The sequence below is a fragment of the Cadophora gregata genome (genome assembly GCF_030347475.1).
Source record: "Cadophora gregata isolate MNR1 chromosome Unknown scaffold_10, whole genome shotgun sequence".
NCBI lineage: Eukaryota > Fungi > Ascomycota > Leotiomycetes > Helotiales > Ploettnerulaceae > Cadophora > Cadophora gregata.
The window spans coordinates 1,952,486-1,975,614 of NW_026695933.1; the positions used below are offsets into that span (position 1 = coordinate 1,952,486).

Consider the following 23,129-nt stretch of genomic DNA (forward strand, 5'->3'; position numbering starts at 1 on the left):
CTGATGTGAACTCATTGAATGGGGAGGATATGAAGCAATTTGACAAAAAGACACCATTTTTCCAAGCTGTTTTAGCTGATGATGTCTATTTTGTCAAGAGGCTGCTCGAGAAAGGTGCCTGTGTAACGCACCTTGATGAAGACGAAAACCCACTTTTAAACGCCTCAGTTTCTAACTTCACATCAGCATGCCCGAAAATACTTTCCCTACTCCTCAACAAAGGCCTGTCTCCCTATGCATCAAACTCTCAAGAAAAAGGGGTTATACATGAAGCTTCTTACCGCGGAAATATAGAAGCAGTTAGGTATCTACTCGCCTCTGATAGCGATCTGATTTCTTGTAAAACACCGCTCGGCTGGACAGCTTTACACTTTGCCGCCGGTATGACAGCAGCAATCGAATTATCGGCTTAGATTCTTGAATATGGTGCAGACATCAACGAGCAGACCGCTGAAGGGTGGACAGTGCTCCAGCTGGCAGTCGCAAGTAACAGAGAAGACTCCAGCCACCCGACTGCCTTTATCTCATGTCTCTTTCAGAAAGGTGCGGATATTACAAAGATCGATAACCTGAAACATCATGGCATTTTGTGGCCTGGCTATCACGCCTCTATGGCTCCAATCTTAGAGCCTTTACGGGAATCTGGAGTAGTGTGGCAGCTGAGAGACTCATTACTCCACTTGGCTTTCGACAAGCAGTATTCTGGCAGAAGCACTCATGTTGAGACAATCCGTGTGCTCATGGACAATGATGTCAACATGGAATTCAGAGATGCGCAAGACAGAACGCCCCTACTGTGGGCTACAGGGATATGAGATTCTCCCGAAGAGCGCGACAGGGTGGATGGAGGGGAATGTGTGGTAGAGTTCAGCACAAGGGGAGCCGATATCAGTGTAAAAGATTACAGAGGTTTGGGACTCATAGAATGGGCCAAGACAAAGGGGTACGCAATCATAATGGAGAGCGAGCGAGTTGTGGATATCGAAGGAATTACAGGTACGGAACTAGCGGTTCGTCCTGTGGGGAGAGGACGAGGGAGAGGAAAAAGCAGAAGGGGTATAGAAATAAATGCAGTACGGGATAAAGGATTAGCTGTTGCCAAGGGACATTGTAAAGGACACGTAAGTTATCACTAGACTGTGCTTGAACTCCTAAATTGTTTGCTAGAATTCCCAAATTCAAACCCATATCATTAAAAAGTCTAGACCTTTGACAATCGGACCCGACAGCCACCATCAACAAGAGGATATACAAACTGATAACTAAATTCGACGTATCATGTTACTCTTGTTTTCGGTCTTTCCAATTCTACGCAAAATAACAGGACGCAGATAATCCTGTACGCAGAAGATGAAGAGTCACGACACACCTTATCAGCCATGGAAAAAGCTATATCTGGTGGAGCATGCTTATCAATTTGATTGTGAGAGCTTTGAGTATATTTTGCAATGAACAGCTGGACGTAAAATCTTAGGCTGGTTAGGTAACAAAGAAGCTAACAGTCTCACAAGTGTCCTTTACCTGGCCAACATTCCAACAGGACAAAGGCAAATATGAGATTAGTGTTGCAAGATGCTGCACGAGAGCGGCCGTCGTTTCCTCGGTATGATGTATGAAGAGTCAGTACTCAAACCGCACTCAATGGCGACCATGAGACTACCTTGATATTCCTTTGTACAGGTTTCTTCATCGGAATACTTGTCTTTCCTAGCAATATCTCTGGACCTCTTGCGAGATCGTGCGTCCTACAAACTTCAGTTGGATGCACGCGCTAAATGGTTGGTACCTATCCTCGAAAGCGATCTTTCGCGCGCCATTGCTCAGAATTAAGAAGGATGTTAGGTGTATAACAGTAATCCCCAAGCCTAGTCCTTGGACAGCAACAGAATAGAATCGTCACTGAGCTTATCAATCTAGGCTTGTAACCTATCGCTCCAGCGATAATTATACTGTGTTTCACACAAAGAATCTTCGACGAAAGGACAAAAGCTCTATCACAAGCTGGCCTTGGGCTAGGTCGACGTTGAGTCAGCTGCGCGCTAAATTTTCGCTTAGGTGATGGCGGTCAAAACAACCTTCAGGATTGATTTTGGTCGGCTGTACTGTCGCGGACGAGCGACAAAAGCCCTATCCCACCGTCTCAAGGAAGTATCATTTCCCGATCTTGCTGTATGGGCAATCAATGAATCTTCAAGCGCAAGTGTCGCACTTCCTACTGATTATAGAATCTAGACTTCGACCGTCATCAAGAATATTCACCTGCAGCTGGTGATTGCGATGGCACAAAACAGTAATGAACCATCTAAGCTTGTTCCAATGATTATTGGTGATGAAGCTGGTCAGTGAGTGGGTCTGGTAATTTTTGATCCTACCGGGCTCTTTACGCCCGCTGCTCGGTCACGAGGGCGAGGTGAGCGCAATAGCCAGTGGATGGATTCACCGAGTCCTTGACGCTTTTTCTTTAAGAACATGTTGATAAACGTGCATGGTGTGTGGCTGCTCCAATCGAGGGCTAGGTATACACTGCCGGCGCAACTCAGCTAGCAAACTCCTAACAATTGCTTCTACGACTCCGAGGTTTTGTAAGCAACTTACGAGGAAGATTTTCTCAGCCCACTAGGCCGTTTTATACCTGCCCATCGATCTGGGAGCTTACAAGCTTCTTGGAGTAGCGTGCAGAAATTGGATCTGGAGATCATATGTAAGGGAGATGGGCAACCAAATCAAAATCATAAATGGGCACGAAAGAGAAGGCTTTTCCTCGAGAGGCTGATATTTGAATCGGGGCTTCGGGATTTAAGGAAATATCGCCTTCGATTTGTTATGCGTGATAGTCGATAATCTGCGACTGCTTGCTGGAGAGCCCCACTTCTGTCCAAAGTAATGCCAGATTATTTTCGTGAGACTGAGTGAGGATGCAGAATACTTTAGTCATTCATGGTGACGTTGCACATCCACAATGGCGGCTATGCCCACCGGGAAGTGTCTCGAACCCCTCCACTACCTGATAATCTACCATGTCAGCTTCTCTACCATCTCTGTGCCGTTCTCGACCCACTCTCCCCCAAAACTGATCAGCTATGAGAGACTTCCTAACGTTATGATAACAGAATTGTTTGCATGTTTCTGAATGTCCAGAGTGTATTCAACAAAACAATATGAAACGCGCTCCAGGTGCACTTCAATGTGCCCCAGCCCATCCTCTGAAAAACTACCCCTCCAGCTCATCTCACATGCCAAGTGCGACACCTAACCCAAACTATGATCCACTGACGGCAGCATGCCATACACCTGCAGTGCCCTGACTCAAGCTGGACCCTGGTTTAACCACAGTTGCCCCTCCATGAGATAACGGAACCAGCTCCAGCAAGCAAAACATTCCTCTTACCACCCTACGGGCTTTTTATCCAGACAACAACTGTAATTTATCTGTATTATGTCTGTACTTTCAATGGTAAAATACAGACAAAATTCATATCTGATAGATAGGTCCAAAGCCTGCAGTAATTTTATTCAAAAACTACAGACACATTAAGCTTTTAGTAGCTCGGACCGAACCTTCTGAGCTCTTTTTTGTTTTTTCGTCTTACTATCAAAGCACGAACTAACTTTAGAGTAATCGAAAAAGGGGAAAGGGAGGGAAGAAAGGTAAGGAAGAGGGAGGAGGAGGAGGAGGAAAGAGAAGCAGAATGTAGTAGAGAACTAGGAGACCTCTCCTTGGAGACCTTACCTTGGAGGGAGCGAGAGAATGAGGGATGTTCAAGGGGAAAGGCTAACGAAAGACGTTCAGACAAAGACTGGATATCAGCTCGAGTCAGGGAAAATCTTAAAATCACAGAGATCCAATGAAAATCAGAGAATCTAGCTCCAAAAAAAAATGTAAACAATTGACTCCATTATCCGCTGGGCTGCTGCCAGGGTTGACATGCGCACGTGATTGCGCTGAGACCACTGAAAACAAGCCTGAAGCGAAATGTCAACCCTCGCAGCAGCCCAGCGGAGAGATATAAAACGACCCGGAAGTCAAAAAACGTATGTTTATAGAAAGTAACTGTAGAAAGTGCTCATATTCAGTCTGTATGTATCTGTATAAAAACCCCCGCCTCGCCTGTCCTCAATTTCCTTCTTTTCCCTCCCATTCATTCCCCTTCTCACCACTATCACCCTAGCCTACACTCCTCTCTTCTCTTCCCTTCCAACCCGGGTATTGATACACCCCCCTTTCTCCCCTATAACGATATACCTCCCCCCCTCTAAGTGTCTACTGAGCCTTTTCAAGTCGAACATTCGCGAACAACAACAACTCCAATCCACTTCACTCCAATCCACTCCACTTCACTCCACTCCACCCCAAACCATGCCCCAAGCACAAAATATCCTCATCGTCGGTGCCACCCGTGGCCTCGGCGCTGCCCTCGCCAACCTCTACGCCTCCCAAACCTACACTACTGTCTACGCTACCACTCGAAGAGACTACGCGCCTCACTTAACAGAAAAAGGGGACGAATTTAGAGAGAATATTATTTGGCTGACGGACATTGATGTGGAAAAGCGTGGGGTAGGTGTTAGATTAGTGGATCAGTTGTTGGCTCATGGTACGCGAGAGAGGCAGGCGAAGGGGGGGTTTGATGTTGTGGTGAGTTTGAGTTTTAGGGAGTGTAGGGGAGGATTGAAGGAAGTACATGTGCTGATGCTACTCGCAGATCTACACACCAGGCTATCACAAAGAGGATTACGAAAATCTCAAGAGGGGTCCGGATTGGGACCTGGAAATCAAAACATACAGTTCGTTCCCCCCTCCCTCGTCCTCTCTCCCCCTGTTCTCAAAACCCTAATAACCCTGCTCCTCTAGCAATAATAGCCATCTCCCCTACCTTCATAATCCAAAACCTTCACGCGAACGGTTTCCTCACCCGCGGCGGCAGAATCGTCCTTGTCTCCTGTGAATCCGGGTCTATCACACTCCGCCACCCTAAAGAAGACGGCGGTGACTACGCACATCGCGCCTCTAAAGCTGCGCTCAACATGGTCGGGAAACTTCTTAGTTTCGAGCTAAAGGATGACGGCGTGATTGTGACTACGGTGCATCCGGGGCTTATGCGAGAGGAGATGACGAGAACGATGAGGGGTGTTTCCAAATACTGGAAAGATAAGGGTGCGGTCAGTGAGGAGGATGCAGCGGGGAGTATTCTATGCTGGGAGGAGACCTTGACGATGGAGAAGACGGGGGAGTTTTGGGCGCTTGAAGGGCCGAGTAAGTGATACTTTTTGTTTGTTCTCTTTTTGCCAGTAAGATGGGGTGGTCGATAGGTAGGTTGTATAAATAGTTGGAGTGCTGACATATGGTATATAGAGGGTCTTGCAACGGCGGAGGAGACTATTGGAAAGAACCTTCCTAAGCCTTTACAGCTACCATGGTAGATGAAAGAACGGCTTTTGAGATGGAAAGAACAAAAATGGTCTAGAGATGACTCTTCCGCAGTGGAATTCTAGCTTCCTAGCTCTTCTCAGAACGTAGCATACAGAATACAAACCCGTGAATAGATCGCTGTTCGAAGTGCTGTCCGAAGTGTCGGGAGAAGTGGTTGATGTTGCACTGTCAGTCGTAATTAGATCAACGCACTTAACACAGCGGCCTGTATGACTACTTAAAAGTGGCTTAAGGAATCGTGTTCAACACTGGACCCTTCACCTTAAGACTTGTCAAAGGGATATATTTTGTTGATGTGCTTGGCTAAGCGAGATTTCTTTGAACAAATAAAAAGAACGCAGGCAGGCAGCATGTCCACTTCCCTCGCGTTTTGAAACATCCGATATGGTTACTACAAATTTAATTAAGAGCTTTATCTAATGTGCGTCCAGGCATAAGCGAAAGAAGTATTATGAAGGGAAGAATTTGAAGAAAGCAAAGCAAAGCTACAAACAGCCCGTTCGACCTTCAAAATAAGCGTATCAACCCACTACCCTTAACTTTACTGTATTATTAAGAATGTAATGTCGTTAAGATCATATCTCTCTCTCTACATACAATACAGCTCCAAACCCCAAACCCCAAACCCAAATCCACATCCATATCCACGTATTCGAACAAGCCAGTCTTCCATCCATCCACAAATGCCAAATGGGGTATATACAAGACAATTCAGTCATTAAAAAGGATATACCATCCCCAACCCGAAGATATAAAACATGAATAACATGCCACCGTAGTCTGCCGGCCCATATAAACCACTTCCACCCCGTACCCTCGAAATTCCAGCCCACAGCTGCTAAATTCGTCCCACCCGAGAGATCGATACACCGTCGATGATAGTCTCTCCTTGCAGCTCAAAGATATATATATATAGGTATCTCACCGTCAAAACAAATCCTCAAATCTCGCTCCCCTAAGGGATCACATTCAACACCCCCTCCTCCGGCTCCACACCAGGCTGAACATGACTCCTCCAAGCACTAACTCTATTCCCCCTACCCCCAAGGCCCGCAAGAACAGCAGATCTCGGTTCCCCTGCTCCTCTGCCCTCCCTTTCTCTAGGCCTATCAACCCTCGCGGCAGAAGCATTCTCAGGACGCGGGGGAGTCCTCCCTAGCGGTGCATGAACCGCCGCCTCCGCCTCATAATCCGTCCTACTCCGTCTAGGCACAATCCGCTCAGCAGCTCTCACCCTCGGCAACGCATCATTATACGCGCGTTCCCTAACCGTATGTCTCCTCAGCATCGGCGGCGGAGCAGGTGGTGCCGGCACGGGGTACCTCTCATTCATAGTCCTCCTCGCCGCCCGTGCCGGGGCCCTCGCATTCGCGACACCCATGACATAATTCGCCGCCGCGGTGGCCTGGTCGAAATTCCCCGTCAGGATATTATGCGCTGCGCGGACATAATCCTGATTCATGAAGTGGGCGGCGCCATTCCCGACGCCGTGGATGTCGCCGATTCCGCCTTGGTAGTTGTCGTCGGCGTCGTTGAGGGCGGCGCGCTGCATGCGGCGGGCTAGGGCTTCGTCGCGGCGTTCTTGACGTTGGCGCTCTGTGAGTTCTTCGTGGTAGGTTGCCGGGCGGGGGCGGCGGATGCGGCGGGGTCGGTCGTCGATGGGATCTGGAGGGACGTTGCCTCCGTTGACAGGGACGTCACGGGGGATTTGCATGTGGTTGAGACGGTCTTCTTCGACGGCTTCGTAGTTGAACCAGGGGCAGTTGCAGGATTTCCATTTCAGGCCGCAGATCATGCAGAATTCGGCTGTACATCGACTGGGTGTTGTTAGCTTTGTTTACTTCAACATGAGACGAGAGGGAGAGATATACCAAGTCATGTGATTACAGCCCTCCTTCAACTCGACCATAGTCCTACAATTATAGCATCTTTGCCAACCAGCTTGTTTCGCCGTTTCCAGCAACTTGTTCGTCTCTTCATCTTTCGGACAATCCTTCGTCCCATGCCATTTCCCATTGCACAAACAACACACCTTCGTCTTACAGCGCCCACACTTCCCATACTTTTTCCCGTCCTCTTTATGCATGTTCCCCGGCTTGATCCACTCCCCGCACCTGCGAGCGGGGCAGTAGATGCGGTTCTTGGTGGAGAACTCTTGGAATTTCCGATTCCAGTTCTTCTTGAAGTTGATGTCGAAGAGCTTCTCGACGTGCTTGAGGGGGATGTGGTCGGCGGTACAGCATTTCGGTGGCATGTGTTGGGGATCGTTGACTGAGAGGCGGAAGATTCGTTTTAAGCATGAATGGCACATTCGGTGGCCGCATTTTAGTTTTGCGGATTTGGAGCGGGGGATGTCGTCGGAGAGACAGGTTAGGCATTCAACACTGGGGAGTTTAGCATGTCAGTTTGAGAAGAAGGATAATGGATCTTACAGCTTCTCAGGCTCATGGTGGTGCGGTTGTATTCCTGGACCAAAGAACGAACCCATGAAACTCGATCGCTTCGCGGTTGGACTTGTCCCTGTTGTGGAAGGTATATGTGATCTAGTAGAGGGGACATGCGAACTCGTAGTATGGCTCCTCTTCAACGCAGGTCTAGCTTCGGAGTGTGGTATTCGACTCGACGTATGTCTACAAAACCTTAGTTTCACCCAGCACAAGCATCGTCCAGTACATACCTTCTAGGTGGCGACGGAGGCAGAGATTCAACCACAGATTTCCTCCTCGACTGATGCATCCTACTCCGATACTCAGAAGCGTCCGACTCACGAGGTCTATCCTCCTTCACAGTCTTGACCCTGGGTTCCTTATGTTTCGACGCTCTGGTCTCGTCCCTCGTCACATATACAACCTTGATCTTGTTCTCCCTCGGTTTCTCCTTGACACTCCTCGAGCTAATAACCCTCTCCCTCTCCCTCTCCTCATCGCTCTCTCCATCTCTTCCAAGTCTCCTTGTCTCAGAGACCCTCACAGTCGCAGTCTTTGCTTTCTCCGCTGGCGCACCATATACATACTGCGCTGGCGCATCGTCTCCTTCCTCCTCCCTCTTCTTCCTCCTCTGTCTCTTCTCCTCATCTCTATGTCCCCTCCTCTTATGCCCCTCACTCACACTCGCACCTGCACCCGTAGCATCCCTCCTCGAACTCCTCGTAGCATGCGAATCCGTCGTCATGGTCCTTGTCAGCGTCGGCGTGGAAGTAAGTTCGTCTCTCTCCCTCCCAATCCCCTCGCTGGAGCTATGGGACAATTGGCGATGATGACGGCTACGATGCTGCTGCTGCTGCCCCTCGAGTCTATATAACCTTCTCCTGCGCAACGACGCAGGGTCGAGTTCTGTATCGAGTCCTCCCCGTCTCCGTCCCAGTTCTGGTGGCACCGGTGCCGACTGTGACCTTTTCCTCGCCACGCGAGTGGCAGAGTTTCTCTGCGTCGTCCAATGAAGAGGCTGACGCTGACGACCAGCGTGGTAGTGGTGCAGCACCTGCACGCCGCCTCGCCTTTCGATCTCTCGCTGGATCTCTAGCCCTATCCTCCACGGCGTCCCTGTCTCTATCTCTGTCCCTTTCTCTATGGCTGTGGGTATGCCGCGCACCATCTGCAGCCTGTGGTATCGCCATTGACCGTGGGTGTAATTCGTGCCCACGCATATGTAGCAGCCACAGCACTCTGCATCCAACCCCACAGCACTGAAGCCCAAGACCCAACGACAGTCAGACAGCCTCAGTTGGGCATCCGCCTATTCTGTACTCCGACAGGTTGCTGAGTGTGGGGAGGGTGGCTTTTCGTACAGTCGAGGATATTGATTGATCGACGGACGAACATCTGTTCGTACAGGATAGGCTGTCTTCCCTCTGCTTGCCCTGCTGTAGCTCTACCGTGCAATATGGATGTGATGTGCTGTACTCGGCGATTGGGATGGGGATGAGGATGGGACTGGGACCTGACTGGATCCTCTTCACCGACTCTGCATGCTGCAGGTCAGTACCGTGCAGGTACCTCTTGTCTGGTCTCGTCCTGCATGTAAAAGTAGGGCAAACGTGATCCGCCTTCGACTTGCAGTTCCGCCTTTTGGGCGCCAATTGCGACTCTCAATCGAATGTGAGCTCTAAGAACTTCAGCTCCCAAGGCGGACTTATCCCGTTTAATTCGGGCAAATAGTTTCGAGCCCAAAGTGAATCTGTTGGGATGAGGTTCTAGAGAACGAGTCAAGCGGTCAAGTCAGCCCAGAAATCTGAAGCTTTCCTTTCCCTGGGGGAAGTAAGGAGTGGGCTCTGTGGAGATTTCCTAGGATCAGGATCTCTTGCAGGTCTGCATCCGAGTGGATAGGAAAGGGGCCCGTTGAGCGGGAGCGAGGGAAGGCTAGCCCGATTGGAAGGATGGGGGGATTTGACATTTCCACGTTGCCTCAGACGAGGCTATCAGGTCTGTTTCGCTTCGTCGTGCTGAGAGATAGGGGAGGTAATGAGTTGAGGAAAAGATGACTCGCTGAAAGGATAAGTTTTGAATTTTCTTGAGACAGGTGGAAATGAGCGCTCTCTAGACAGAGATTGAGACTGACAGAAGGAGGATGGGCGAATATCCAACGCGAGTCAACCACAAGCTTGCACAAAATCCTTATTCAATGCTATGCTTTCAAATGCTAACTATGCATCCACCCCTCTAAGTTGTAATCTACAATATTCTACACACCCCCTTTTCCATCATGCCCTCCCCTCAACCATCATGCTGCTATTCCGAAGTCCTCCAAGCTCTCAGCGGCAAGGCCTGCAGTCTCAACGCCGCTGGCTTAATATAACCCCAGAACGTAACGACCCCTATAATCACACACACCACGTTCATAACATAGTACCCATCGGTCGTGATATCGCAACGACCACCTCCCTGGATACACCTGTCTTTCTCAGCTGACAAGGCGCAAGAGAAAGGCTGGGTAACGAGAGGACCTCGAAGCTTAGAGTCGAGCACGTAAGAAGCTGATGGAGGTATACACGATGCTACTGTGAAGGCATCGACAAGTTTGAGGACGAAGAATCGTGGGAAGGTACCGCCGAGGTTAGATACGCTGCATACTGTTAGAAGCCAAATATCACCAGGGTTGAAAAGGAAACTTACGTAGCGAGTAATGTCATGTAGGTACCTCCAATGACAGGATCTGCAATTCTAGCATGGAATGCTGAGACTGCAACGAACATGACGGTACTGGTAAAGGTAGAAAAGATATGCTCGGCAATGACCACAAGTAGGTACCAAGTGTCAACACCCTTGGCAGGGAAGATGACAACCGTGATCTGAGCAATAACAGCAGCAATTAGACGACCTACGAAACCCCAACACCAGAGGCGCATAGGCGTGTAAGTCGTGGACCATTTCCCTGCATAGTAACCGAGACCAATTTCGAAGGGGAAATCGATGAGAACAGTAAGAGCCAGGTCTTCCTGACTGAATCCTTTGTCGATGAGCTTCAGATTGGTAACTGCGTCGTTGGCCTGGAAGCCGATTTTGGCGATCAGATGAATGATAATGATCGTCTGGATGTTCTTCAACTTCAGAACTCCCCACATGACCTTGTAAACATCCCAAATGCCGTCCTCATTCCTGGTCTTCTCTTCGCGCTTCAGTGCTGCGAGACCAAGCGTGACAATAATGTATGCCCATCCCCAGAATGTCAAGTATCCCCCGAGTGTCATGACACCTTCCGCCAAAGGTGTCTTTCGGAACCATTTGTTGGCAAAGTCGGGAGAGTTGAAGGCAAGAAATACGGTGTAGGACATGAACTGGCCAGCAGTTAAGCCAACTGTCTGCGCCGTAGAAGCGTACGAGATATTGCCCGGAGTCAATAACGTCAGCGCCCAACCATCTACAGCAATATCCTGCGTCGCGCACATGAAGACCAGGAAGAACCACCATCCGGTAAATCCCCATATCCCAGCCCCACCGTCTGCGCCAGCTGTAACCATCATCTCCTTGACTCTTGCTCCCAGCCATATCATACCGATCCCAGACAACATCTGAATGGGCATAATCCAACTCTTTCTCCTGCCAAGCTTGGGACTCCATACTGCATCGACTATTGGACTCCATAATAGCTTCAGCGAATATGGGTAGGATGCTAAACTGAACACGCCCAGCGCACTGTATGACATGTAAGGCTTCAGTAAGAAAGGTACTGAGCCAGTCGCCAGCCCCATCGGAACACCCTGCAGAAAGTATAACAAGACCAGCAAGCCAAAATTCCTCCTGTCCGACATGGGCAGCTCAAAGAAGCCATGGTTGTTCATAGTTGGTGTTTTGGGGACATGGTCGTCTAATGTAAAAGATTCGCGCGCCATCAGGTTGGCTGTAATGGTTGGGGATTCGAGCGAGGCATTTTTGCGCCTGTATTCCACATTGTTATTCATACTGCCGTTGAGGTGACCGTTTTCCCCTCCTGTAGCAGAAGAGGACGAGCCTTTTGGCTCCTTGGATCGCGGCCTTCTCGACTTGGGACCCATAGAAGGATCGTCTTCTTCTTCGCCTGACGAGTCTGCGGTAAGCAGGTGCGTATCCTCCGGTGTGTCTTCTAAGCTTAAGGAATTTCTGTTTCTATTGTGACGTTGTCCAGTGGTGCTTGGGGCGAGATCGTCGAGTTCCTGCGCGTGGGGGAATTGCGAATCGTGGTGTAACGGTAGACGCTGGTTATTGTGAAGGGTGCTTTGCGAGTGAACAGAAATCGAAGGAATGGTGTCACCTAATGGAGTAGGCATACATGTGGTGTTGAGGCAGAGCTTTAGAGACTCGCTGGCCTCTAAAGTCCCGCGGGATAAAGAAACGGGGACTGGACTGGAGATTCTGGCCGCCTGCGGTGCGAGTGGATCGCCAGGCACGAAACACTACTGTCAAGCGAACGTGGCCTCTTCAACACGAGGGGCAAAGGAGGGGACGAGGCAGCCGGCGGCTGGCAGAGAACATGAACAGGACACCAATGAATAGAACTTGAAGCTGACGACAGAGAGAAGAAGAGAGATAATATGTGGAAGACGTTGAGAAGGGATGGGGACAATGATCCAGGAGGATTAGCAGCATGAGACAAGACAAGACCTGATGTCCAGCTCGTGCTTGTTCGTGCCTTATCGGCCCACCAAGCACGGGATTTGGCGCCAGATAACGAAGCGACGCGTAGGACTCCAGTCTGTGTTGACTTCAACCATCATCGTTCTCGAGTATCACGACGACATCGCCTGCTTAGACACCTGTATTATTGATCGCATTATCATTTCAGTCCATCAAGCCATTGATTAAGTTAATAGAACACTTCAACAACCATGCTCCCTTCGACAGAAGACACCTCCGCCTCAGACGCGATCGGCGCACAACTCGACGACGAGATCTCCTCCCTCCAAGCACAAAGTAAACACCCTTCCATCCATCACCACAACTCGTCTAACATATTCACTCCCAGTATCCTCCCTCAAATCCCAGCGCAAACTCCAAGCAGCAACAATCCTCTCCTCAAGACACACAAAAGCAACCCTAACCCGCCTCCGCGCCTCGCAAAAACCCTCACAACCACAACCCCAACCCCAACCCAGCGACACAACCCCCCTCCTCCTCGCAGCATCGACCGCCCAACGCGCACACACACAAGAGAACCTCTACCGCGCCTGCGCAGGAATAACCACATTCCGCGTACAAGACCCAGACCCCAATTCCGTAGACGGCGGCAATGTCCTAGGAATCCGCATCGATGTATCCAGCACGGGGAAGTTCGTCAAGCCATACTATATCATGCTGAACAAGCCCTGGCAGGGTAGCGATCTCCTGCGCATTCATCGCCATACCGTGCCAGCAAGTATACCGCTCTCTTCTCTCGCAGAGAAGTTCCTACCGCACGGGAAAGGCAGCACGGCGATGGGTGTTGAGAGTGCTGGAGCGGGAGGCAAGAAGCAGGATTTGCGACGCTTTGTTAGAGCGCTGAGGAGGGAGGTGGTAGCGTATCATAATCGCACGGGTGTTATCAAGAGCTTGAGGAGGGAGTTCAAGTTAGATGAGAAGGAGTCGAGGAAGGGGAAGGGGAGGGAGAAGGTTATTAATGATATTAGTGCTGCGGATGCGGAGGCGAAACAGATTAGGATTGAGTGGGTTGATGGGAGAATTGGGAGGGCGATTGTGGATGAGAGGGGGGAGGTGGTGAAGTGTGTTATTCTTGGGGAGGATGGGAGGGATAGGGAGAACGAGAGGAGGGTTGTGGGGGGTGGCATGGAGGGGATTGGCGAGAGGTTGAAGGAGGGGATGTATTGAGTTTATTTCTGGTTGGAGTTCTGTGTAGGCTTGAAGATACCCCTGGAAAAATGGATTTTGCTGTAATCCTGTTGCCTTTTGAATTGCAATATCTCGATTTCGCTACTTCTGAAGGGACAGCTAGTGTCGTGGGGAATTTCTTCTCTTAGGTAAAGCTACACAATCCTCTAATCTTCCATTCCACCGAACATCATCTAAAATTAAGTCTTCAAGCACCATGATTTCACATTCAGCAGCAATCTAGTCAACTCCTGCGTCCACAAAGTTGTTGTCACTGTCAACTCTACTTACTGCTGTCAATGTTGCCCGTGCCAGTACATCCGATCATCACCACGCCCCCGAGCTACAATCTCAGTCAGAAGTTTACCCATTACACTCAACTCACTCGGCTGGGCTTCACATGACCATATCACACTCTACATTATCTTCCAGCATTCTCCTAAGATATACTAGCAGCAGCAACGACCTGAGACGACTATATTTGCGGGTTTTTGTCACGCTCTCGAACAAAAACAGATGTATTTTCATTTAAATACATACTCTATGACTGAGAATGTTAGTAGCACAATGTTAGGCTGGTGAGATTAATTCCTTAGGTGATTTTGGCTCGAGTGGAGCTGGAGATATTTCGTGTTCCTCAAACTGAAGCAATATTCACTCACATTAATTTGATTCATCCTTCTCTTAATACCCAGCGCCTTCACTCGTCAATCAAGTTCTTGGTAATATAAAAGAGTCTCAAGTCTTTTGTTCTCCCAATGCAACACGTCCATGGCAAACCGAATTGCGACTGATGTTTAATTTGGACACCCGGAATTCTCCAGAAGGGTAGTCGTATCAGCTACCGATTCCATTCACAGTCGACTGCACGATCTTACAACTTAAATCAACAGTCCACAAGTGATAGAGTATCCAGTTCAGTGATTCAAGATGTCACGTTAATTGGTCAAGATAGAATGTTATTGTCAAGAATGGGCACATTGTTGATTTTTTGGTTGCTGTCATTAAGAACCTCGTACCATCATTTCCCAAAACCAAAGCAGAAAGTAGATAACCAGTGAACCGCATTCAACATATCACAGTGTAGGTCCTCTTTAGAGATCAGGTAGAGGGGGTTCTTACAACAATAATCAATCTGCAGCATCTATCACAGCCGAAGTGTCTACCACAACAAATTAAGGTCCTTTGGTATCTGCGAGGCTTCAGAAAGACAGCAGAAAGTAAGTCAAAAGGACTCAAAGGTGCTTTAAATATCTCAGTAGGTAGAGACAAACTTGATCGGGCTCCTAGATTGGTCTCAGGCTAGAGATTTGTTCACTTCATTATTCACATCTTATCGTTTGCAGTAAATATACAGAACTCCTCCGCTCAGATCTTCACTTCTCATGACTTCCTCCAGCTCCATTCCACATATATGCCATAACCGGAACAACGCCATGTCCTACTCTTCCTTTCGAATTCATCCAAGAATCAAAGAACGTAGACATTATCCAAATCTACAGCTTTCAAACCCTCAGTTCCAACCACTCGCATCGCCCACAGCTAGCTCACACCCTCCAACCTCCAACTCCCAAAACGACCCATATCCTCCGCACTTTTGAGTTCTCACTGCCTGCAGTTAATTTCCGTCTTCCCCAGGAACTCAATCTCATCTCTCATCCCCAACGTCCCCAGACCCCGTTCCCCTCGTTCCCCCAATACTCGTCCACTCTTCCCTGTCCTGTTCCCCTCCCCACAAAGTAAAATTTGAGATTTAATCACCAAGTCACACCCACACCCACCCCCCGACAATATCAAGGGTAGTCACGTACTCCAAATCCGATGCACCTTCCAACTCGACCAAAAAGAATAATAATATCTACATGGTTGGAATACAACACGAAAGCCGTCAAAGCGTCTCATCTCATCTCATCTCATCTCCACCAGATGCACACAGTTCACTCATTGTTTTGTTGCTTTGTTGTTTCCAGCAGCACCCCAGTCAAATGTAACGAGTCAATTTCAATTTCATCTCATTTCATGACTCAACCAACCATCCATCCATGCGTCGATCCATCGATCCAACCAACCAGCACAGCAAGTTTATCCATCCATCCATCCACACTACCACCACCCTCCCTCACCTCCCTCACCACCCTCACCTCCCTCACCACCCTCACCTCCCTCACCTTACCAGAGAACAAATCTCCAACCAACGCCAATCATTCGATCCTACTGTAAAATTTACTCAACCAACAATCAATCAATCAATCTAGAATCATACCTACCTAGCCTCCGCAACGTCAACTTTCGACCTCAGTCCCTGATTGGGGAGGCTAAATCATTCGAAATACCTAGCCTCCTAGAGTCCTAGCATCTCGGTTCCTGGATTAACCTACCCCAGCCTAGCGAGCCTAGCCTCTCGCCCGCCCCTGGCCCTACGATTCGAGAATCGAGACCCGGCTCGCACGCACCCGACTTCATCTCATCTCATCTCAATCTCATCTCGGTTACACGAAAAATTCTGCGTTTCGCCTTTGGGGGATCCGCGGGCAGTGCAACACTGCGATTATTGATTGAGCTCGGGCTTTCCCATATGACTCTGTCGAGTCTGTGCTGTTTGTTGTTAGGATGGTGCATCCATCGTGTCACTTTTTTCAATTCAAGACATCAACAAGAGGAATTGAATGGAGGGAGAAGTGAAGATATCTATCTATTAGGTAGATTCGAACGTACTGTAGAAACTTCACGAGATATCGAAAGTAACCCGAGATTATCTCGCTCCATCATCCCAATAGCTCATTCATACTCTTAATCGTCTCATTACAAAAGTTTCATTTCATGGAGAGAAAAATAAAAAGAAAATTCAGTGCTCAGTAGTGGTATAAGTATCCAAAACAAACGAACCACAATCGGTCACGGTCTAAGATTTGTATACATGAAAACACACGCACACACAACTGTTCTTCTTCTCTTTCTTCTTACTTCTTCTTTCTTTCAACCGTTCTCATATTTCCAAACATACCTACAACACACCACCTCAAAAAAATTAAATCACAAAGAATAACCCCATTATGTGCTCACTCCTTCTCCTCTTCCTCGGCTATGTCCTTTCACACACACACACCATTTTCCAAACCCCAACCCCTTCCCACAAAGTCCAATCAATTCCTTATGAACGCCTCGAATGCGAATGCGCTGCATGTTTTTTCAAGAATGAGAGAATGGGAGAATTTACAAGAGGGCGGCGACGAGTCCGACGGCCATCAAGAGACCACCGGCCTTCATGGAGGCAGCGCCGTTGGTGACGTATGGGACGGTGGTGTTCTTGGCTGGGTAAGAGCCAGTTGGGTATCCAGTGCTGTATGGCTTGGTGACTATTTGATCTTGTTAGACTTGCTTCTCCGCTTGATTTTTTTCAACTTTGAGAGTGAGGGAGAATAACTTACCAACAGTGGAAGCAGGGTAAGTTGGGTAAGGAGCAACTGGGACAGACACGGAAGGCTTGCCAGTTGGGTACTCGACTGGGCCCTCGTTGGTCTTGGTGGAGTAGACTGGGACCTCTGGGGTGTAAGTTGGCTTGACTGGGCCCTCTGGGGTGTAGGTTGGGTGCTCTGGTGCCTCTGGGGTCTTGGTGGGGTACTCAGGAGCCTCAGGAGTCTTGGTTGGGTACTCTGGTGCCTCGGGGGTCTTGGTGGCCTCGACCGGGCAGACGGTGGTCTTGGTGATGATGGTGGAGGTCTTGTGGCCAACTGATTGAGTTTGTTAGTTTTCTGATGTCCTGAAATTCCACGTTCTGTAAAGCTTACCTGGGCAGTCGGTCACAGTTGGGGCGCAAGAGGTGATGGTGTACTCCTTGGTCTCATACACGGTGGAGGTGGTGTATGGGACGGCGGTGGAGGAAGAGGCTGGGTAGGTTGGCTTTGGGGCCTCAGTGGAGGCGGTCTCGTAGACCTTCTCGGAGGAGGCTGGGTAAGTTGGCTTTGGTGCCTCGTAGGTGGAGGTGGAAGCTGGGTAGGTTGGCTTTGGTGCCTCGTAGGTAGAGGTGGACTCGACTGGGTAGCCCTCTGGGTAGGCAACGTATCCAGCCTGAGCGGCAGCCACAACGGCGAGGACGGAGATCATAGAGGCCTTCATTTTGACGGTTGGGGGGGAATTATTTGATCTTGGGAAAGATGGATTGAGTATGAAGAACAATTAAGTATAGTATACTAAAGAGTGAAAATGATCCGAAGAGTCAAAAACGAGTGTGATGAAGTGGTTGGCTTGAGGAGAGAAAGACAAAAAGGGCGGCTCATGGGCTCTTATACCTGGCTGACATTGCACTTCAGGAGAAAGGGCAAATGCGATCACTTGCAGCGCTCGTCCAGTTGTCGTTCCTGCACTAGCCAGCGTGCGCCGGGACAGCTCGCAGTCTTCCACTCAGAAGGCACTTCGCGCTGTCAGTCCCATTTTTTGCTTGTTGCGGGCTTGGGCTAAAGGAAATTGAGTTGATCGTATTTCGCGCGAAAGGGGGCCGCCAGGGGCCAGCGAGGGCGCTCGCTTGCAGCGATCCCGCTCCCAGTGCAGTTAGTCAGGGGTAAAGATCGCCAATGACTGGGCACGACAGGCACGACAGGAACCGCAAGGGGCCAAGCACTCTAAGCGACAGGGTAAACACACCCACTCGAGCCACTTGCAGCAGGGAAAACCAGGCCTTGTGTTTCCGGTTCAGCAAAACCTGCGGGGAACTGCTGGGATATTTTGCCATCATGGGCACATTTTCATTTCCCCCTGACGCCGCCCGCCCGGCCATGCATAAGTTGCCATCCAGTGGATTCCATATCCCCATCAATTGGCCCGCCAATATCTTCCATCACCCACAATTGACCTCCTTTGGCCTTAAGCATATTTGTCCAGCCCGGTGGCTTCTTGGATCCGCCAACCAGATCTCACCGTGGTGATGAACTCCAACCGATTAGTGTCGTGATGGCGGGTCGTCGGTGATTTATCTGACGAGAATAGCCATCGTTGCCAAGAGTGTAATCTCGCACACATCGAATTGGAGGCCATGAAAAGCGCGCGGAGACGCTTGTGGACTTTGTGACAGCGAGAATCATAGCGCCTGTGAACGCCATCTGGACCGAAGAAGTGACAGATGCTGGAAGTCAAGAATCGTGGTGTCATACCATCGCAACTTGGTCGACACCAGTGTCGTCTTTGGAGCCTTGGAAAGCTTCGATGACCTGCGCCAGTGGGTATAACTCCTGAAGGAAGTCCCAGTCTTTAGATGCAGGAAAATCTCACACCAATTGCCAGACTTCATCAGGATTCCACGCTCGAACGGGGTACGTTTCGTTGTTATTGTTTATGATGTTGGCTTTGTTGGTTTCTTCGCTCTTCTTCGATTGGGCATCTCCTTTTTTGGTGGCTTGTCTTCTTTCAGAGTCAGCGCCATTCAATATTTCCGAGTAATTTCGGCACACATACCCCAGACCAAATCACTCCAAACAGACGGCTTTCCAACTACGTTTGTGTCACCTCCGAATTCTCGAAGTTCAATACCGGATCGAGGGAGAGGCCCGACCGCCAGTAGATGTTGATGACCTCATGCTCTCTCCTAGTTCGCTTCTCGAAGGAAGTTCTTGTTGCCTTGATGAACTCTTCAGCAAAGTCACCATGGTCTGGTTCGATGACTGCCCAGAACACAGCTTCTTCAGTGGACATGGAACGCTTCTTCCTCTCTTCACCTCTGGTCTTCGTTCTCTTATTCTTGTGGACTCGATACCCCATATTCTTCTCTGCGTTGAGAAAGGCTTGTCGCTTTTGTCGAGGTCGAATGTCTGGCTTGAAGTCAGGTCCCAGGTCGACACCATCGAGCCACAACTCCCAGTAGTGCTGTCCTGGATGCTTTTCCATCTCTGCAGCCTGTCTGCCAATCTCCTCGAATACTGCCATTTGGACTATGCTGGAAGGATGATACTTGGAGTTAAAGGACCGCATGAAATTCCTGCTGACCAGCAAGGTGCTGTTAATGGAGGTTACTTGCAAAGGCTGAGCTGAAATAGTTCTTCGGTTTGCCTGAGGTAATGGTTTACTTGAGGTAATGTTAATTGATTGAATGAAAGTTGCTGGAGGTGAGTCAGCGAGATGGCCGGAGATCGCGCTTGCGCAAGATGTTGAAACGAAAGAGGGAAATATATTCGGAAGATGGAGACAACCTCAGGATGGTCCGAGGTCAAGGTGACTTGACAAGCAATCGAAGAGGTAGGCAGGTGGGTTGCTCCTTCTGTTCTTGTACGTTGCGTCGTGAGGCCTTTATCTCTCCTGTTTTCGCAAGAGAAACCATATACTGAGCGGTAAGGATCGAAAGAACTCCTAAATTGGAGTGAATGGGAGTTTCGTAAGTATTGTGGTTGAACTTACCTTGCGTCAGTCCGACCCGCTCAATTCACCTCTGCAGCGCCTCCCGAATCGGATTCCCGTCATGATCTTCAGCCAGGACAATACCATCGACGCAATCCCAAGCGCCATGCCAGTCATGACTTCGACTGGACGCTGGCTATACTGGTCGGACTCCGCCAACAGATCGATCGGATTCATCGCAATGTTGTGATGAGAACTTTTGCCATGAAGCCTAGGGTTCGATCGAGTTCACCTTTGATCCTTTGCTGAGCGCAGGACAGACCGTGTCAGCATTGTCGAAATGTCCAAGCGATATCATGAAAAGCAGACGGTTTGCAGACTAATCGATCACATCGATTCCATGTCGATGTTGCGGCAACTGATGGCCAGGTAACTATACACATGGCCTGGTACTGCTCCTGGTTCGAAAGTAGGGCGTATTCTTTGTTCTGGCAAACACGCTGGAACTCCTCCTCGTGCGGTCGCGGGAATACGGCAACTCAGTCTCGCCATCACATTTACAACTCAAATGCAATATCCACACAAAGAGACAATGAGGTCCCAGAACTCCAGAAAGCACACAAAGGAAGATGGTTTCGTGGAGAGTGAGAAAGGATACATCGCTAGGGGATTACAGTAGTTGAGACATATCCACATTCCTGGTACGCGACAGACGAGCAGACGGGTTCAACACCCTTGACAGGTTGATTATTTGGATCGGCAATCTCAGAATGCAGTATTGTATTGCTAAGTACTCCTGCAACTTGCTGCAAGAAGACGCTGCTCTTGAATCGGCAAAGCATCTTGGCCGCTAATCGTACGAGTCGGCGACCAATGTGCCATTTGCCACGACCAGGCACAACTAAACGGAGACCGCCTAAGAAATCTGAGGGCAACTCTACCGAGTAGAAATAATTCTCGCTATCTTCTGGTCCGTCGTCATCGCTATCACCAGATCCCAGGCCCTGTTCCTGGTCGAGCACCTCGTCCCTCGGAATCTTTCTCTGCATCTTCCACCTCGTCAATTTCCACCTCTGTAGTCTGGCAAGACTACTACCTGGTTGAAGAACGTGCTTGGTGAACGGACCAGTGTCCTGTACTGCACTTGGTTGGTTGCCATACGACGAAAGGCAAGTATTGAGAGCGGTTGCGCCAAGTGCTCCCGCTGGTATCATCGAATGTGAATCCTCTGTTGCCGATATCGAGCCCTGGACGATGAGCAGATTGACAATGGAACATTAGACGACGGTAGGCTCCGTGTCCGTTTACTTCTTGCCGTATGGCCCCCATCGTCAGGTTGCTTCGCCGAAGTCTGCATCGCAGCAGCTAGCAGGCTGGTTGAAGCAGCCTGCGTTGGCTCCACGCCGCGGTCCTGAGTACCACTTGGTTGCTGGTCAAGCTTTTGCCATGATCTGGGCTTTCGACCATATCTATCTTCTCAATGGAGAACAAGTGTCGATAGATTCAACCACACCATCAATCTACTCATCGGTAGCAATGGTAGGTCTCAACGATCAACACTTCAACCTTTTCAGACGACGAAGAACCGCTCTGATGAAAGATAACTGCTCAGTATCCGGCCCCTCTGGTAGCTGTTGCACGTATCTCTAAGAAGCGAGTGCATCACTGTCAACATGCGGATCGTGCAAAACAGCTCGTTCTATCAGAGATGCGATCTTAACGAGATAAACAGGCTTGTTCGGCGGAGGGGCGCCAATCGATTGGTTCTACAGTCGTCGTTCAACGAGGCGATTGAATTGGGAAGCATTACTCTCGAATAACAGCTTCATCCAGAGCTCGTGGATCTCCTTCGATGTACGGATGCTATCGATGTTGAGCCCGCGGCACCATTTGTATGACTTCTAGGTGTTGTCATCGTCTAGATTGTTTAGGATCCATCGGTTGGTGATGGTCGCGTCGCTGGTGAGAAGTGTTTTCTCGAACACTAGATATTTTGCCCATGCTGGGAGTTTGTTGGTTGACCAGGTTGTTGAGGGTTGCCCCGTCAAAATCTGTGTTGTCTCGAGGAGATGAGTTTACAACTCGCATGATTGTTTTGGGACTTTCGTGCTTGTCACTTCCCACTCGGCCTTTTGGCAAGTTAGCTGTGTGCCATCCAAGGATGAAGGGGCATTGAAAGGTTTGGGAAGAAGGTACAGCATGAGAGCACAAATGAATGTTTCTGAACCGTGAAGAGGTTTTGTGACTATGCCTACGGATGCCTTGAGCGCGTCCTCGGCACAGCTGTCAGTCAGTAGCCTCAGCCTGGATGGAAGATTTTGATGGCCCTGATTACTTCCATTGGTAGGAGTGCGGAGGACATGGGGAGTACGTTGTGATAATTTTCCTTCTTCACGTACTCGTTCTTCTGCTGTACTTTTGCCCTTTGAGCGTTTGATTCCACTTTGCATTCCAACAATCTGCTCTGCGTTTTTTTTTTCCTTTGAGAGAATTGAATCCGAAGTGCACGTGGGTCACCATTCGTCCTACCTAGGTGGCTCGAGCTTTGATGAGACGAGGCGAGGCGATTCGGTGTTCACCCGAGACAACTCTTGTTGACAGCCGCCTCGGCAAGCCAGATCTGGAACTTAGTGGAGTCTTTTGCTGGTTCAACTCAACCAGTCATTGGTTGGATGAATTAATATGGATTGTCTTTGCTGATTACTCCAATATGTCCTTTGCTTGACTCGTTACATTGTCAACGTAGTTCGAGGCGTGTTTCCGAGAGTAGAGAGAAACGACCGCAGACAAGGCGTACTGCTGCCATCAAAGCCAAGCGTGTAAGGCTTAATCGTGTGATCGAAGATCACTACTGTCCGACAATTCTGCGCCTATGGTCTCTTGATCTGTTCGCACTGCAATATGACTCTTTTTCCCTTGTTGATCCTCTTTCAACTTTCAACTTTGACATAGTCATCAGCAGCCACCGTTCTGTCACTTGCCTCCTTCCTACGTGGCGATTCAACCCCCTCTATCTTGTATTGTCTGAAATCGCGTAGATACATGACTTCCAGGCAGGTAGCCTCCCATATGCGTCGCTGGCCGAATTCCACGTTGCT

At 49.3% G+C, this 23,129-nt stretch overlaps 6 protein-coding genes across 6 annotated transcripts; 2 read left to right on the top strand and 4 right to left on the bottom strand.

The window, feature by feature from the left end:
• Window positions 1-4,005: 4,005 nt before the first annotated feature.
• On the top strand, window positions 4,006-5,539 carry ONS95_002005 (uncharacterized protein). The gene is made up of 5 exons (XM_058495233.1): window positions 4,006-4,077; window positions 4,170-4,636; window positions 4,704-4,785; window positions 4,853-5,254; window positions 5,354-5,539. The coding sequence occupies exons 1-5, from the start codon at window positions 4,035-4,037 to the stop codon at window positions 5,419-5,421; spliced, it is 1,062 nt and encodes a 353-aa protein (XP_058355544.1). The 5' UTR covers window positions 4,006-4,034; the 3' UTR covers window positions 5,422-5,539.
• Window positions 5,540-10,040: 4,501 nt separating this feature from the next.
• ONS95_002006 (uncharacterized protein) lies at window positions 10,041-13,646 on the bottom strand. The gene is made up of 2 exons (XM_058495234.1): window positions 10,543-13,646; window positions 10,041-10,492 (listed from the first exon to the last, which is right to left on the bottom strand). The coding sequence occupies exons 1-2, from the start codon at window positions 12,171-12,173 to the stop codon at window positions 10,159-10,161; spliced, it is 1,965 nt and encodes a 654-aa protein (XP_058355545.1). The 5' UTR covers window positions 12,174-13,646; the 3' UTR covers window positions 10,041-10,158.
• Window positions 12,732-13,918, top strand: ONS95_002007 (uncharacterized protein; the record flags this gene model as incomplete). Its single annotated transcript, XM_058495235.1, has 2 exons — window positions 12,732-12,816; window positions 12,869-13,918. 2 exons carry the CDS (start codon window positions 12,732-12,734, stop codon window positions 13,705-13,707), a joined length of 924 nt encoding a protein of 307 aa, XP_058355546.1. The 3' UTR covers window positions 13,708-13,918.
• Window positions 13,919-16,217: 2,299 nt separating this feature from the next.
• On the bottom strand, window positions 16,218-18,093 carry ONS95_002008 (uncharacterized protein). Its single transcript, XM_058495236.1, has 3 exons — window positions 17,496-18,093; window positions 17,136-17,438; window positions 16,218-17,063 (listed from the first exon to the last, which is right to left on the bottom strand). Exons 1-3 carry the CDS (start codon window positions 17,821-17,823, stop codon window positions 16,921-16,923), a joined length of 774 nt encoding a protein of 257 aa, XP_058355547.1. The 5' UTR covers window positions 17,824-18,093; the 3' UTR covers window positions 16,218-16,920.
• Window positions 18,094-19,191: 1,098 nt separating this feature from the next.
• Window positions 19,192-19,668, bottom strand: ONS95_002009 (uncharacterized protein; the record flags this gene model as incomplete). The annotated part of the gene is made up of 1 exon (XM_058495237.1): window positions 19,192-19,668. One exon carries the CDS (start codon window positions 19,666-19,668, stop codon window positions 19,192-19,194), a length of 477 nt encoding a protein of 158 aa, XP_058355548.1.
• A 662-nt stretch (window positions 19,669-20,330) lies between these two features.
• Window positions 20,331-22,506, bottom strand: ONS95_002010 (uncharacterized protein). The gene has a single exon (XM_058495238.1). The coding sequence runs from the start codon at window positions 21,243-21,245 to the stop codon at window positions 20,694-20,696; it is 552 nt and encodes a 183-aa protein (XP_058355549.1). The 5' UTR covers window positions 21,246-22,506; the 3' UTR covers window positions 20,331-20,693.
• Window positions 22,507-23,129: the final 623 nt, after the last annotated feature.